Source organism: Ursus maritimus, unplaced genomic scaffold (genome assembly GCF_017311325.1).
Source record: "Ursus maritimus isolate PB19 unplaced genomic scaffold, ASM1731132v1 scaffold_36, whole genome shotgun sequence".
Classification (NCBI taxonomy): Eukaryota; Metazoa; Chordata; class Mammalia; order Carnivora; family Ursidae; genus Ursus; species Ursus maritimus.
In genome coordinates this window covers 754,600-771,986 of record NW_024426230.1, presented here as the reverse complement: position 1 = coordinate 771,986, position 17,387 = coordinate 754,600, and the positions used below count along the sequence as shown (strand labels likewise).

The 17,387-nt window shown below is 45.0% G+C and overlaps 2 protein-coding genes across 2 annotated transcripts; both read right to left on the bottom strand.

Annotated features, from left to right (window-relative positions):
• Positions 1 to 7,915: 7,915 nt before the first annotated feature.
• Positions 7,916 to 8,613, bottom strand: RNASE11 (ribonuclease A family member 11 (inactive)). The gene has a single exon (XM_008683676.2). The coding sequence runs from the start codon at positions 8,611 to 8,613 to the stop codon at positions 8,014 to 8,016; it is 600 nt and encodes a 199-aa protein (XP_008681898.1). The 3' UTR covers positions 7,916 to 8,013.
• A 4,393-nt stretch (positions 8,614 to 13,006) lies between these two features.
• On the bottom strand, positions 13,007 to 13,515 carry RNASE12 (ribonuclease A family member 12 (inactive)). Its single transcript, XM_008683678.2, has one exon. The coding sequence runs from the start codon at positions 13,442 to 13,444 to the stop codon at positions 13,007 to 13,009; it is 438 nt and encodes a 145-aa protein (XP_008681900.1). The 5' UTR covers positions 13,445 to 13,515.
• Positions 13,516 to 17,387: the final 3,872 nt, after the last annotated feature.

The following is a 17,387-nucleotide window of genomic DNA, read 5'->3' as shown; positions in this document are numbered from 1 at the left end:
TCTTAAAAAAAAAAAAAAGAAGAAGCTTGTGTTTGCACACTGGAGAATGGCTGGGCAGGCACGAGGGTGTGTCAGAAGAAATCAGATAGGAAGTGATCGGGGAATATCTTCAACAAAAATTGGGCAGACCAGAAAGAAGATAAATGATAGGCTTAAAAATTCTTTAGGACATAAAAACCACAGGACTTGCTGTTAGGATGGATAAAGATCAGGAAAATGCATCAAGGATAAATTCCTTGGGTTTTTCCTTAGCAGTTTTATTGAAGTATAGTTTACATAACATAAAATTCACTCATTTGAAGTGCACAATTCTGTGATTTTTAGTAAATTTAGAGTTTGCGATCGTCACATAATCCAGCTTTAGGACCTTTCCACGACTCTTAAAAGATCCCTCGAACACGTCTGCCGTCACTCCCCATTCTCCTGCCAGCCCTTGGCAAGCACTCATCTATTTTGTGTCTGTACTTATGATGGTCTGACCTAACAACTTTTTGACTGTATGATGAGGCAAAAGTGATACACATTCAGTAGAAACTGTACTTCAACTTTTGAATTTGGTCCTTTTCCTGGGCTAGGTGGTGACACGCGGTACTGCGCTCTCATGCCGGCAGCCACAGGTCGTGAGGGTAACGTCCTGCACACTTAGAACCATTCTGTCCCCGTACAAGCATCCTGTTTTCACTTTCAGCACAGTATTCAAAGCTTTTGTGAGATACGCAACACTTTATTATCAAATAGGCTTTGTGTGAGATGACTTTGCTCAGCCATAAGCTGAGGTAAATGCTCTGCAATTGTGTCGTTCCAGTCACATTGTCTTCCTCTGTTGTAGTCAAATGGCCACACTCCTTCTCTCATGGGAGCACTGACATTTGCACTCAGGACCAACCCAGAGAATCCGCATCTCAAGCTCCTTAACTTCATCATATCTGCAAAGTCTCTGTAGCCATATAAAGTAACATCTGCCATCTCTAGGGATTAGGACCGGGACATCGTTGGGAGCCACTATCCAGGCAATCACAATCCTGTAGGGAAAACAGCAAATTATTTATTCCAACACTCAAAGGATCCAGTACTCATCTGTCTATGGTGATCTTTCCACCTATTCCTTAGGTGTTTGTTCCCATTCCTAGTACCTTTTTCTTCTTCTGTTCAGATCTTAGCTATTTGATTTTTTTTTTAAAGACTTTATTTATTTATTCAACAGAGATAGAGACAGCCAGCGAGAGAGAGAACACAAGCAGGGGGAGTGGGAGAGGAAGAAGCAGGCTCATAGTGAAGGAGCCCGATGCGGGGCTCGATCCCATAACGCCGGGATCACACCCTGAGCCGAAGGCAGACGCTCAACCACTGTGCCACCCAGGCGCCCCAGATCTTAGCTATTTGAATGGCTTATCCATCAGGTTGCAGATTTTATTATTTACAGGAACCTACAGGAATCACTCCAGACAAAAGAGATATGTGTGTCTCTCTCTCTTAAGATGGTCTTCTATTGTCCTGTATCCAATACCTTACGTAGTGAGGGTGCATTTACTTATGCGTTTTCCTCACAGTAGCTGGTACAACGCCTTACATATGGAAGTTTCTCGATTGCTTGACTATAAACATCTTCTGCTCATTAACCGCTCTAACTACTCTGTCCCCTTCACGGGCTGTCACTGTCATCTCATTACATGTCTCTCCACTAGGTCCAAAAGCTTATTCAACCCTTCTGAGCTACACAAAGATGCCTTTCAACTTATTTTTTTTTAAGATTTTATTTATTTATCTATTTATTTATTTATAGAGAGAACACGCACAAGCAGGGGGAGGAGAGAGGGAGAGGGAGAGAGAGAATCCCAAGCAGATTCCATGCTGAGCATGGAGCCTGACTCAGGACGCGATCCCACAACCCTGAGATCATGACCTGAGCCCAAATCAAAGAGTCGGATGTTTAACCGACTGAGCCACCCAGGTGCCCCCACTTTCAACTTTTATAATTTATGGAAAGGTGACTGCCCGACGTGAGAAATAAAATTACAAACTAATTTTTAAAAAAGATGAACGTGATTTTTGAACCGTGATAAAAACAAATTTACGTCGATATAATTTGCTACACATGGAGCGATGTTCATAGCCACAATCGTGTTGTCTGGTGAGGAAGCAGTTCATTGAAATAGTTACAATGAGTATGATTTTCATAAAGACAATGGAGCCGTTCCAGAGTTTTCTAAAGGAAAGCAAGGGGGAGTTCAGCAGACCGGGGAGCAGACTAGCAGAAGCACCCACTGAGTCCAGCAATTCGTGCTGTTCTTGTCCTTTTCCACCTGGGCAACTCGGAGCCATGTGTTCCCGGAGCCTGGATAAACAGGTGCGGAAACCGTGACAGATTGCATAGTGGCCTCTAAGCGCAAGGCTTCGGGATGGCAGGACTCTGGAAACCTACCCAACTTGTCACTCTACGCCTGATCAGTGAGTCTGAATGTAAGACCCACAGAAAAGAACACGTGTTATAAAGTCAAGAGGTGCAAAGCCTGAAAGGAAGAGAGAAAGCAGAGGCCGCGATAGGGTACAAAAGGGAGATGTGTGTTGGGGGCACAATCTGGGCAAGAGAAGAGAACATGGACGTTGGATGAGAAAGGGATAGGAGGGGAAAGGTGTCAGAAGGGGAGCAGGAAGAGTGGTCACTCTCAAGAGTCCATCCTTCCGACATTGCTCTTGAGTCCCCACTCCTGCCGATTCTTCCTCTGAGAGGCCCTGCTCCTGTGGCCAGGAGGGGTGTTTAATGGGATGGGTCTGAGGGCTCAGCTCATGTTCCCGGAAAGGAGAACATGGAGTTCTTAGAACAGCCTGAGCTGGGGAAAGAGGGAGCAAACCAAGCAGCATAGCCTGGAGCTTTCATGCCTCGGGCTCTGCCAACCAGGCCCTGTTCTTTGACCATATGTAGGACAAGCCCCAGGGCCAACTCGGGCCCCCAGTGAGATACCAAACTCAAAGTCCTAAGGGCCAGAATTGACTGAGTTGAGTCTTTTACATAAAGGATGTATGAGAGGAGGGAGGAGTGTCATCAGTGAACTAAAGAAATCAAATGTGCAGAGAACCTGAAAACTAGAATGGGGTTTAGTTCCAGTTCTCCAGAGAGACAGCAAATGTACCAATTTGTTCTCCCAGGAGGAGTGCACGAGAATGTCCCCTTTCCTGTACCTATGACACCACTATGTTATTATTTTAATCTTATTTCTGCTGATTGGGCAGGTAAAAAATGATATCACATTGTTTTTATTTGTATTACCTTTAGTAGGAGGGGGGGAACATCTCCAAATGTTTAATGACTCTTTATTTCCTCTTCTGTTAATTTTCTGTCTGTGTCCCTGGCTTATTTTTCTGTAGGTGTATTCATCTTCATCTTATTAAATAGACCACTCTCTTTATATGTGAAAGACATCAGCCCTTTGTCAGCCATCTATACTGCAGATGTTTTTCTTCAGTGGAGTTTAACACAGTGCCCAGATCTAATCATAATGGAAACAGTAATAATATTTCTCAAAACAATCCTGTGAGGTGGGGTTTTTATTAGGGAGCATTTCACCATTTTCTTTCTGTATCATTCCGGGCAAGTTTGCCTTCTCCTAGGAAATAAAGGTGAAGGGCCACCAGCGAGGCCTCTGGAATCAGACCCTCCTTGTTTGCTCCGGGGGGACTGCACATTTGAAGAAGAAACTGAAGCGCGAAGACTGTAGGTGACGGACAAAGTCACGCACACGGCGTGTCCTCACAGTGCTTCCGTTTCTTCCTCACGGAAGTGGGATGATGATAACCTATCTCATGGAGGTTGTTCTGGGAATAAAAAAGCAATATATACATTCTAGACCAGTGCCTGGCACTTTATAAGCACTCAATTGTTGTTACTAATTATTGTTATTACCTATTAATCATCCCTGTGGTCATTTATCATATGTGATCTTGAAAAAGTTTAACATATCAATAAACAGGAAGGTTTAGGGATTTTTTTTAAGATTTTATTTATTTATTTGACAGAGAGAGAGACAGCCAGCGAGAGAGGGAACACAAGCAGGGGGAGTGGGAGAGGAAGAAGCAGGCTCCCAGAGTAGAAGCCTGATGTGGGGCTCGATCTCAGGACCCCAGGATCACACCCAAAGGCAGACGCTTAACAACTGAGCCACCCAGGTCCCCCAGGTTTAGGGATTTAAAACAGCCATCTTGGGGCGCCTGGGTGGCACAGCAGTTGGGCGTCTGCCTTCGGCTCAGGGCGTGATCCCGGCGTTATGGGATCGAGCCCCACATCAGGCTCCTCCGCTGGGAGCCTGCTTCTTCCTCTCCCACTTCCCCTGCTTGTGTTCCCTCTCTCGCTGGCTGTCTCTATCTCTGTCGAATAAATAAATAAAATCTTAAAAAAAAAAAAAAACTGCCATCTTATCCACAACCTGCTAGTTTTCGGGTTGCCAGCAATGCATTCCATGTGTGTGACCCTTCTTCTAACAAGTGGGCTACTCTCGTGTTTTTGGAAACATGAGTCCCTGTTAGAAGGCGGATGTGCTTGCCCCCAGGTGCATCCCAGGGCCAGGGAGCTATTCTGGAACACTCTGTATGAGGGGGATGCTCTCTGAGTTAATGACCTGTTTCACCCTAGTGCTGTCCTCAAAAGCTCTGAGTACATAGGCAGCAACCTTTTTTCTGTCCCTGGGACTAGAATTAGAATGTTCTGTAACTGGAAAGAAAGTTCATCTAATCTAGTAGGGTTCAAGCTTGGAACCACATCAGCAAACCTAACACTTGTAAAAATCCCACACGCTATAATCCTATCTCTGAGCTATCGAACCCAAATCTCCTGGACTGGGGCTCAGGGATTTGTATTTAATAATAGCTCCTAAAGTTAGTACATTTTTAGGGTAGAGCTCAGCTAACAGAACAAAATCTCAAAATGCAGTGCATTTAAAAATATACATGTTTATTTCTCTCTCATTTAATAGTCCCAAAGTAAGCAGTCCAGATTGGCAAGATAACTGCCTCGCACAGGTATCCAGGCGCATGCCTTCCTTCCTTTTCGCTGTTCAGCCCGTCCCTAGAACGCTATGATCATCTGAGTGATTACAGTTGAGTCACACCCATGTCCATTTGGGGATCTAGCTGATGGGAAGAAAAAAAATCACAGAGGAGGCCAGTCCAATGTCACAAGACCTGGATGCTGAAGTGGCTCGTATCACGTCAGCTCGGAGAACCTTGGAAAAGAAGTCTCGCTGGGAAGCCCCGTGCCTCACCGGACCGCTTCAACTTGAGACCAAGGAGGGCGGCTGGGGCGGGCAACCTGAAATGATTCTGGTGCATACCAAGGTCTAAGAACCCAGATCTAATCCAACCTCTGCATTGTGTAGATAAGTAAATTGAATCCTAGTGGTGTGGAATGACTCGGGGGGCGGGGGGCATGAGTCAGTGAAGCGTATGAGAACTTACCTGTAAAGTCACGAAGGCTCTCCTTACTTCCGCACCATCCGGGGCCCTTGGAGCCGGGGACTTGTTTCACTTTGGAATTGTTGGTTAAAGGGAATTTAGTGCATTTTATGTTGGAAAAGCAGAGGGAACGGTTGGAAGTAAGAAGGGCACTTCTCTTATGCTAAATAGCCCTCTTAGTATCCCTGTCTCAAACCTCTTTATCACTACGTTCCCAATGTCCTCTCTCTATCTGACTCTCCCTCCATGGGCCTTGTGATTAGATCTGTCTCCTTTATCCCCTCCTTTCATCCTCCCTAATGTTTCTTTGTCCCTATAGGGAGGTGACACATATCTACTCTCAGGTAACTTTCTAGCAAGTGCAAGAGACACTTGTTGGGCTCCTCCTAGCCAGGGAGCTTCTGTGATTGAGTGGACTGGGGTGATAGAATGAGGAAGGGAAGACTTCCTAGTCTATCAGGACCAGCCCACCAACAGAGTGAAGACAAGGACGCAAGTTCTGTGGGCTGTGAAGACAGCAGCCTCAAAGCAATAGAGCCTGGGCTGTGCTGGGGTCGTGCTAGGTAAGATGACAATTGGGCATGAGTGGCGTTGAGAGCCAGCCTGAGAAATTTAGGTGTAAAACCACAAGAAAAAAAAAATTCCTCCAGCCCTCTATGGTTTGGGAGCCGAGAAGGGACATTATGAAGACTTAGTGCCTTAAAAACTGAAATCCCTTACTTATTGCCATCATGAAGGACATTAGGATGCACATCATGTCATAGGGGTGACAGGGAAATGCTAGTACTCAGGAGCCCTGACACTCAATGGCACCCCCATGTCTGACATCTTTCAGACTTCATAGCATGATGATCGGATAGATCCTGGGAGCTCCGGATTCCTTCAGAGAAGTGGAAAGTTTGGTCTTAATTAAAACTCTTTAGAGGATATTCCTGGCATAGAAAGGGGTATCTATTCTGGGTCTTTGCTCTTCTCTCCTGGTGAAGGAAGAAATCTGTACTAAATTCTGAACGAGGCTGGATGTGCTTTTTCTTACATATAACCAAAAAACTCTGCCGGAGTCTGAGTAGTTATTGTCTCTGGGGCTCCCATGTGCATCACCTAGAGCTGGACTCTACAGTAGGCCTCTGCTGAAGGAAAGAAGTTACTCCAATTGGAACCAAGTTTGAACCAAGAGGAGACCCTCTGGATGCCCTGCTAATGATAGAGCCTACTCCATGTCTGGTGAATGGGTGGTAGCAGCAGGCTTGCTACACAGAACTATCCCTGGAATGGAACTCAGTGACCATATCTCCCTGCCAGCGCCCTGGGATCTCCCCCTACAGAGAAGAAAACTTTGGGCCCCAAGCATTTCCCTCTATCACCTTCTCCCCTGGCTGCCAAGAGAAAATGGAGTGCTGACTACACACCTATTTGGCCAAGCCCATAGTGACTGTTAATTTAAGCAGCCACCATACTGACAAGGAAAACCCAGCTGAAAGATACGAAAATATCTGCCCTTGATTCCACACACTGGTTGATTGTCAGAGTGTGGCAGTATTAATACAATGAGGGTTCCGCACAAAATGTGAAAAACGTTAGGAGAATTGATGTCTAAAGAGTGATGCACAGTAAGAAAAGTGTTACAGTGACGTAACATTTGTTTACATGCCTTTATTTGCAATCAGGACATTAAAAAAGAGAGGTCTCAGGATGGAGGGAGGATGTAAGATGAGGGAGCAGGAAAGTGGAAGCACACATTAATGAACAAGATCAGTGCCCATACTTTGTGTAGAGTGTTGAACCATAAAAACTTATACATAAACAATTCGTAGTGAAAAAAATCCAATACAACATCATAAACGAGATTGAAGACTAAGCCTGCCCAGCACTTGGCAGAGACGTCCTATTTGCCATCTTTCTACCTGCTCTGTTCCTCCGTGGCCTGCCATCCTCGGGAAATCAAGACTACGCTGAGTAGAAATGGCAGTAAGAGCTTTACCACTCCATCTGTAGCAACCATTGGGCCCGAGCTGTTGACTGAGGGCAAAGGCCAAGCAAAAAGCACCATTTTCCTCTGGAATCTTCTGGAGGACAGGCAGACACTGTTAGACGGGTGGGTGTTCACATTTGGTGCATCGATGCACACACTTATTTGAAAAGAACAGTGATAACAATATTTCCGATGCTCATTCACTATTTCTCTGAATAGTCTCAGTGGCAGTACAATTAACTTTCAGTTATCAATATGGGTTTTGGGCCTTTTCTCCTTAATTTTGTCAAGTTGGGTGGACTACCTTTTGGCTTTATAGCTGAGTTAAGATGGAATTCAGTTTAATTCAGAGAAAGTGTGTGTGTTTGTGTGTGTGTGAGAGAGAGAGAGTGTGTGTGTATCTGTACTCCAGGATCAATTATAAATTTTAATCGAATTCTCCACAGTTTGGGATTTTTTCATTCCTCCAGTTAGTATAGATAATCAAGAGTTTACTATAGTGCTGAAAGGGTAGAGTCAGATAATAGAAGGAAATAAACAATAATAAGAACAAATATGTCCTTTAGTTAGACTCTGGTCTCAAAGCCCAGTGGGATTTACAGCTTAGAGCCACTAACCAACCAGCTCATCAGAGAATGACCTGTCAGCACTGCCAGTATTTTCTTTAATGAGGTATCACTGTGGTATTGGCACCTGGGGAATTGTTTGCCCACAGCGAGCTGGCACATAGTGGTGTCCGGTTCTGGGCTCCTAGAGCAGTTTATGCCGAGATTCTGTCCACACTTGCAGCTGGAGGCTTTGAGGGCCCCGTGAATGACTCCCATGGAACCATGGATGAAGTTATAGCTTAACTTGAGTGACCCATTAGCTTCTGAAACTTTTCTCCGGACCACCATGTCATTGCGATACTCTTTGTCATTACCTGGACCGTTTCCTTTGGCGAAGCTATAATGTAATCTTCTAAATGTCAATAATGAGGAAGACAGAATATCCTTGGACATACTGAGGCTGGTGTTTTTATATAACAGAGTCAAGTTCATTAATACCTCAATAGTCTGTTTGCCTTGGTCACTGTTTCCCATGTCATATTGCCTCTCTCCCCCTGAGAATTCTTCTTTAATTCTCTCCATTAGGCTTTCTGAAGCTCCTGCAAGAACCAAACCCAGGCTGAGTAGCAGCAGAGAGAAGGTCTCCATCTCAGATCTAGGGTAATCTCTTCTGCAGTAGAAATAAAAAAAAAAAGTAAAGGATGAAAATAAGGAGAATGTTAATGAGATCGTTCTTTTTTCCTTATGGCAGTTAGTCCAGGATTGACTCTGACATGTACGCTCGGGCTCCTTCAATGGAGGGGTGGCGGCATGAAAAGATAATCAGCTGGAGAATCTGCAGACCCAGCTTCAAGTGCCCCTACCTACTCATAAACAATTTACTCTGCTCCCTCTAACCTCAGTTTCCCCATGTGAAAAAAAAGAAAGAAAGGTGAGACTTAGACTTATATAAGAGAATGTGTGTAAAGTGACCCAAACCAAGTAGGTATCTCTCTCCCTTTTCCCCTTGTCTATAATCTCACTGGAGGGTCTGTAACCCACATCGTGGTCACCATAACCTCACCCAACACATTCCTTATTACTGCCGGGCTCCTACAGCCTCACACAGACCTTGGCACATGGCAGCCATTTGAAAACATGTCTCATTCCTTTTCCCACCCATTCTCAGTCATGGAATTTCTCTTTACCAGTTCCTTTGGCAAGTGGGTCCTGAAGAGAAAGTGGGTCCAGCTTGTTCCCCGGCAAGAAGTGAAAGTGTATTTGTTTCCTGGAAGTTTCTGTTATTGGTCTAGCTGAGGGAAGGAGGGGCAAGAAAGGGGTAGGTAGGATTGCATGAGACAGAAGGAGGGGACAGCATGGAAACAAGGATGTTCAGAGACCTTCATAAAGTGTGCCTTTGGCTGCCAGAATCCCCGTGACACGTGGGCAACATCACTGTTTCTTCTTCTGTGGAATCTTCCCTGTTTATACTTTAACCCAGAGTGATTTGTTTTTCGCCATTTTGAAACCCTGCAGCGTAGATTACATCGCACTTCATTTTATATGTTCTTTTTTTATTTTGCAAGTTGGTTAGTACATGTAATTCTTTTCTCCCTCTTTTTAAGTATGAAAATTCCTTGAGCCTGGAACTTAGTTTCTGCTTCTTTTTAATCTGTACAGAATCAAACACCGAACTGCATATGTGGTAGTTTCTCGACATGTGTTAACAACATAACATGGCTTGACTGGTGTACAAAATCCTTCACTCGAGATCAACGCTGGTAAATTCATAATGAAAACCTCAGAAAGAATGGTTATTTAGGGTGATAATTCTTTCTCTTGCTCTAGAAAGAATTTCTTTTGCTCCCGCCTCTAAGAGCCTCTTTCCCTTGCATTTCCCACATTATCCCTCTTCCCTCCTAACCACCGCTCTTCACCCCTCCGGTTCCTTGGATACACTGCTTTTCTAAAAACAGCGCTTGCAATGACACTATTTCAAAAGCCTTGAAATATTTCCATTCCCTGCTGGAGGTAATCTAATCCCCTGAGGCCACTTAGTCAAGGCTCTTCCTGATCTAATCTCACCCTGCTTCTCAAGGCTCTCTCCCATTATTTTGGTGCACAACCCTGCTGCAGTCACATCAGCGTGACCCACCCTTCTCTGCATGCACCCTATTCTGTCTCTCCATTTTTGGCCCTTTCTGGAAGCCTACTCTTTTCTGCCTCTTGAAATCCTTCAGAGCCCAATTCAGATCATATTCTTTCTTTAACACATTTTTCACTGCTTAAATTTACCAGATCCATTGTTCACTTCCCTGATCTTATCACTCATTTCTTTTGTTATTATTATTGACGTATAATTGACAGGCGATGTCATGGTAGTTTTAAATATGCAACATATTGATTCTATAATTCTATATAATCTTTCACTTCTTATATCACTCATTTGACATGAACACAAGTAGACTTTGTATTTTTTATTATACTTAATTTTAAAATGTTCTGTGGGTGAAATTAGAGCAAAGACCAAGTACTGAGAATAGATAAGCCTTAATAATTGGGTTGATTGATTATTGATAGATGATTAGGAATTAATGATGTATTCATATGTGTGGCTTGAGCACAGACTTGCTGCGAGTTGAAGGGAGTAGGGAAGAAGGCTTTAGATTTTTTCCTAAATATCCTCTACTGTCAACATCAGTAGTGAGGTGATAATAGAAAAACAGAAAGACAATGAAGAGAAAAATGAAAAGGAAGAACAGTGCACAGATTCTGCACTGAAACTACTTTTCTGAAACATCTTTTTCAAGTGCACAGAATTCACAGCTACCTGGGTTTGATCTGGGCTGCTAGGTGCCCATTAAAAAAAAAGAAATGCTCTCTCCAACTACAAATGTCTAATACATCGCAATTCATTTGAATTGGGTCTTGATCCCTATTGACTGAAAATATTCTGAGAACAGATTTCGCTGGAGAGTCTCAGTTACTTACACCTTAATGGGAATGCATTTATCTGCAAGGTTTTGTTTCTACTTAGAAGGAGGAAGGTTAAGGAAGGAAAAAAGAGCCAATAAAGCCTAGGGAGAGGGGCGGGAAAAGGAATCAGAATTCAGAACACAGAAACAGGGACATTAAATAGACATATTTCAGCTACTTTAAAATTTTGCCTAAGAAATGTTGCTGCTGCAGGTCAGATGCTAGGGACCACTTGATCCCGCCCAGCATCTGAGGGCGCTGCTTCCTTGGGGACATCCAAACATCCACGAAGACAACAGTGACAGTGGAACTCCCCCGGAGAAATGGGTCATAAGCCAGCCTTGCTACTTACAAGGCTGCAAAGTGTCCTTTACTCACAATTGTAAATATCCCCCTCCCTGAATCGAATCAGTCAGTTAGAACTTGATGCTTGCAAAGGACAGAGTTAACAACTAGCATAGGTGTACCTCCTGTTTTGATCTGACCTTGAACTAAGTCCAAATAAATAATGCAACAGTTGAAGTCTCTCAACTGAAAAGATGAGAACAGAAAGGGCCCTCTAAAGCTTTGGCATTGCCTGTGCCCGCTCTAGCTCGCTGTGTTTCTGGCTCTCACAGGATGGAAATGCCATAGCTCAGAATTAGTGACCCCATAATCCGGCGCTTAGCTGCCAATTACCCATTATTTCTCACGACCCCTCTGTACTAACCCTCCCCTCCAACGAGGAGAGATGGAATTGTAGAGTAACAGGCCTGGCAACCTCAAAGACTAGCTAGTCCAAGCCCCTCGCTTCCCAGGTGTGCGGACTAACGCTCGGAGAACGGGACTTAATGAAATCCCCGGAAAGAGGAGCCTCTCCTTCTCCTCATTCTCTCCCCTCGCCCTCTAACTCTAAGGACGCCCTGCCCACAGCTGGATGTGGGGGAGCTAAACAGCCAGCTCAGCTGTAAGATCTAAAGGGGGAAAGGAGGAGTCTGGAAGCAAGTTCTCTGTTCCTTCTGGGGATGCAAGAGGAGGGGCACTGAGCTCTGAGAGTCTCAATCCCATCCTGGAAATCCTGGTTCTCTTCCTTCCACGGTCTTTAAGGGACATGGTTTCGGACCGGTCAGGCAATCCTTCTGCTCTCCCTTTGCCTTTCTTTCAAGGCACAGAGGCAGCTGCTGATGGGAACAGGTGCAGTTTGAGTCACACATGGCATCTTTAGAGAAGACCCTAATCGACTATTCCAAGTGCCTCGACACCTACGGTCAAGTCTGGGAGCACAGCGCGATGGGAGGAGACACTCACTCCAGGTACAAAACTTAAGGGGGGGTACCAAAAAGCCCATGCAACAGTTAAAAAACTTTTTTTTTTTTAAAGATTTTATTTATTTATTTGACAGAGATAGAGACAGCCAGCGAGAGAGGGAACACAAGCAGGGGGAGTGGGAGAGGAAGAAGCAGGCTCCCAGCGGAGGAGCCTGATGTGGGGCTCGATCCCAGAACGCCGGGATCACGCCCTGAGCCGAAGGCAAACGCTTAACCGCTGTGCCACCCAGGCGCCCCAACAGTTAAAAATCTTAATTTAATGCAAAATAATCTCTGATCAAGAAACATCAAAATGTCACATCATAGGATCTGTCCCCGTACTGGCGCAATTCCCTAACACCCTAAATCCACCCCTGTCAGACTGGGTCTTGACTTAAAACTTTGATATTTAATTCATCAGAGATTTTTGCATTAATTTCGATTTTTTAAAAAAATGTGTGTATATAAATTACTGGGGCTTGAATTTTGAACCTGAAGTGAGCACCTCGCTCACTTTACCCAAATCTCGGTTCTACCTCGGATTCACTTTTGGCTCTCAACAAATGACCCCAAAAAAAGGGACAACAAATTAAAACACATGCTTATGATTTAATTCAGTAGAGGGTTTTTTTTATTATTATTACAGCAGAATAAGAAGATTCCAGCTCAGCAATACTGGAAGCATAAATGGCTCCCCAGTTCGCTCAAGGCATTACCCCCGGTCCACAGTTCAGGTGTGCCTCGGGGAGAGTGAGTACCCCTGAGAGAGGAAAGAGAGGATCTCAGGCCCCGGTCTCAACTTATTCAACGTATCCCTGGAGACTAACTGGCCCCATGTCATCACAAGTGACGACAACGAACCCCTGCATAGAGGACATGCGGTACCTGCAGGCCGGGTATCTGGTGCCCCCAACGAGCTGGCACACTGTCATTTTGAACTTGGTCATACTCTGGAAACATAAAGTGGAAGAACGGTTCTGACAAATCCTCTTTTTGGAAGAGGCGCAGACCCTATTGATATTTCGAGGCCTCTCGTGGATGAAGACATGATCCTTCTTGCAGGTGTTGTCAGGTCCCCTGATGACTCTTTGTAAGACCATACGGTTGCAGTACCTTACGGGAATGTCACTCTGAGGGTAGTCCACGTGCAGCTGCTCCATGGTTGACACTTCTCCTTCCTCATTCAGCTCGTTCTCCCAGAACAGAAGCATCAGGAAAATGATCACCATTAGGGTCATGAGGGGTAAGAGTCCCTTCACATCCTCTGCTCTAACTCCTACCGAGTAAGAAGAGACAGGACATAGCCGAGGGTAAGTAATCGGATTCCTCCAGCCCCGGCCCCTGATTTGCTCCCCCACCCCTGGGATATTTTACTTCCTTCTCTCTGCTGGTTAAAATCTCACGTGAGGGGCGCCTGGGTGGCTCAGTCGGTTAAGCGTCTGCCTTCGGCTCAGGTCATGATCCCAGGGGCCTGGGATCGCATCGGGGCTCCCTACTCAGTGGGGAGCCTGCTTCCCCCTCTCCCACTCCCCCTGCTTGTGCTCTGCCTCTGTCAAATACATAAATAAAATCTTTTAAAAAATAAAATAAAATCTCATGTGACCCTGCAAGCTCCAGAAAGCGCTTTCGGACCATTTCAGCTGTCCGCATTTGGCCTTGAACTGTTCTCTGACCATTCCGTTGGGTTGTGTTTGTTTTGCTTCTGCAAGCTCCTTGAGAGCTCCTGTTTCTCCTGAATCCGTCAGCGTGCTCACCGCAGCGCTGAGCATGTAGAAAGGGTGCTCCAAAGTACCCGTGCCTGATTATTTCTTCCTATTGCCGAATGACTTCCTTCCCCGTAATTGTCTCAACACTGATTCCATCCAATTCCACATGCTTTCAGCCCTGTCTGCTAATCTGTTCTTCCCGGTTCTTCCCCATCTCTCCTACTAGGCTAGCTCCTCTCACCTTTTGTTTTTGCAGTGGCTCTCACAGGTAACATATCCTTGTGATCATGGGTCTGAGAAAGTCCTTTGTGTCTGGCTGTTCCTTGACAATAACGGGCAGGGAGCAGTTGAGGGTGGGGAGGGCCAAAGTATAAAGAGCAGAAAGGGAGGAGCCTGTGGGGAGTTGCTGGGGTGCCATTGGGAAGGACAAGTCACCTTCAGAGGGAGAGTTGCGTAAGGCAGGTCCTGAATGTATCCCATTAAAAAGGCGTGGACTTTCCCAAACGTTTATTAAAGTCCTGATGTGTGTCAGACACAGTATCCTCTGTTTTCCAGATTTGCGGCCAGCCCTTACTACAAACCCGTGACGTAGCAATTACCCCCATTTCATTAAAGAAGAGATGACTTGCAGAAAGCGTCAGGTGGAGAGGGGAGATGGCAAGAGTAATGAGAGTCTCACCCTCTCAACACTTCACACTTGAACGCCAAGTTCTAACAAGTGTCATTCTCACGGGGTGTCTAGGACAGGACAGAAACAATTCCCCAATGTTAGCATTAGCCTTGATAAAGCCCTCGGCTGCTGGGGGAATATGGCAAAGTTTCCCAAACCCTGCTGAACACTGGAATCCCCTGGGCATTTCTCAATGCCACCTTAAGACATTCTGCTTTAACTGGTGTTGGGTGTGACCTGCATCTGAGATTAGTAAAAGCTCCCCCAGTGATTCTAACATGGAGCAAAATTTGGGAAGCACCGGCCTATGGTACTCTTGGGAAACTGACATGGGGAACTAGCAGCCGAGGGTTTGGGGAAAGACAGTGTCTTAAGGCATTGAGAAAATAGAAGACTTTTGTTGCTATCATCTCCTGGTCATTTGATATAGAAATGGGAAAATGGCCTTAATTTTACTACTTCTTGCCCTGAAATGATTTCTCTTTTGGAGAGACAGCTACCTAGTCTGTACACATCGGTATCTTTCTAACTGGTAAGAAGAAAGCGATTTGGGGATGGAAAATACTAGAAAAGCCTTCAAAGAACGGGTCACTTTCTATATACCAACAATAAAAGCGTAATTCCAGAGCATGAAAATGAACAACCAGGAGGTTATTATTTACTTTCCCAAATGTGCGTAATGGGTACCCTTTCAGAATTCAAACCGTCCGTTTGGGATACGTGTTGCTCCGCGCCACCAAGATGTAAATGCATAATTAACTTTTTCTAGTGAACAAATTTTGATTTGCACACTATCTGCAGAAACATCTCTACTGTATAAAGAGAAATATATATTGTAGCATGTTCCGCATATCCTGCTGAAACTTCCAAGTAGCTGAATTACAGATATAGTTATGTTGACAAACAGGAAGGCAACGTTTGTTACAAACTTTATCCTCAACTGAGGCAGCTGGACCTATCTGTATATTTCAGAGAATGACTCTGCAGAAATTGAGCTGAGCCCGGGTTCACATGTTCAATAGTGTTGGCAGCCTGGGAGGAAACACTTGTAATACCTAAAACCAATTAAGAGCTAACATCTATATGGGACTTACTCGTGTCAGCAATAAAAAAGAAACTTCAGGGGCGCCTGGGCGTCGGGTAAGCATCTGCCTTCAGCTCAGGTCATGATCTCAGGGTCCTGGGATTGAGCTCCACATGGGGCTCCCTGCTCAGTGGGGAGTCTGCTTCTCCGTCACCCTCTGCCTGCCACTCCCCGTGCTTGTACTCTCTCTGTGTCAAATAAATAAATAAAATCTTTAAAAAAGTAAACTTCAGAGCAGAAAAAAACTGTTAAAAACGTAGAAAAGCCAATTTGAGAAGAGAAAGCCAAAATGGGTGATGAACAATGAGCAACTTCATTAGTAATCAAATAAGTGGAAACTAAGATAACCAAGAGATATCAACTTATAACCATCAGATAATCAAAAATTAGAAAATCTTACAAGTTGGGCGCCTGGGTAGCGCAGTCGTTGGGCGTCTGCCTTCGGCTCAGGGTGTGATTCCAGCGTTCTGGGATCGAGCCCCACATCAGGCTCCTCCGCTGTGAGCCTGCTTCTTCCTCTCCCACTCCCCCTGCTTGTGTTCCCTCTCTCACTGGCTGTCTCTGTCACATAAATAAATAAAATCTTTAAAAAAAAAGAAAGAAAGAAAGAAAATCTTAAAAGTGCTGGCAAAAACGTTAGTGGGCATGAAAATCGGTGCGGTGATACAGGAAAATAATCTGGAAGTATTTGATGGAATTAAGAATGGGTATGCCCTGAGCCCTTGTGAGTTCTTCCAGGTGGAGCACACGGAGGGGTGCTCATCACGGCGTGACTGGCGGCAGAACAGTGGTCCCCATGAAGGGAATGGATGAGTAAAGAAGCGTTGGATACATAAAATAAAATAGTATAAAGCAGTTTCAAATAATGCACTAGATTTCCAAGTGGTAACATGGATAGAGCTCGAAAACGTGGTACTGTGTGAAAAACAGTAAGAAACAGAATGAAAAGTCTTTCCAGTTTATTTAAATTCAAAACATACATGCTTCAAAATAAGACAACGCATTTTCCAAGGACACACAATATCTAAATAGGATGGAAGAACACGGATTTAAATACTATCGCACAGGTGCTGGGAGGGTGAGAGAAATAGAAGCAGGCACAAGGAATAAAAGGGGAAATAATAAAATTATAATAAAATAAAAGAGAGGCCTAGCATGGGCCATAAATGGACTAGGACAAAGTCAATTCTGTGTGTCTGGAAAGGGGAAGGAGGGAGGAAGGAAAGAAGGAAAGATGGAGGGAAGGTGGCAGGAGGAGGAGGGGGAGGAAGAAGAGGAAAGGAAGGAGTTGGGGGGAAGGGAGGGAGTGAGATGAGGAGGAGGAGGAGTGGAAAGGGGGTAGGGGAGGAAGATGAAAAAGAGGAAGAAGGAAAGGAAGGAAAGGGAGGGAGCACCTGGGTCTGTTTTCAGATGCCCGCACTTGTCCTAAAACTCCTCCCCACACCCAGATCCCCCTTTGCTGAGCCTTAGGACAACGCGCAGGGGACTACAGGAGCCACATAGCTGCCAGAAACTAAAATTCGTGTCAGGCTGTAAAACATCATTAGCAATTCCCCTAATTACTCATTTTGTCAAATGAACAAGCTGCCTTGCAGGGTGGCTGGGGAGCTACCCAGCCTCAGCATCCGGGGATAGCAGGCAGTGGTCTCGGAGTGACAGCAGAGGAAGGGGACACTTACTCTGGGTGCCTCCAGCTGCACGTACGAGGTTGCACTATGTTG

What these genes read in the sequence shown, in the direction of transcription:
- RNASE11 (XM_008683676.2), bottom strand. Translation starts at nt 8,613, where the DNA reads ATGGAGACCTTCTCTCTGCTGCTACTCAGCCTGGGTTTGGTTCTTGCA.
- RNASE12 (XM_008683678.2), bottom strand. Translation starts at nt 13,444, where the DNA reads ATGACCCTAATGGTGATCATTTTCCTGATGCTTCTGTTCTGGGAGAAC.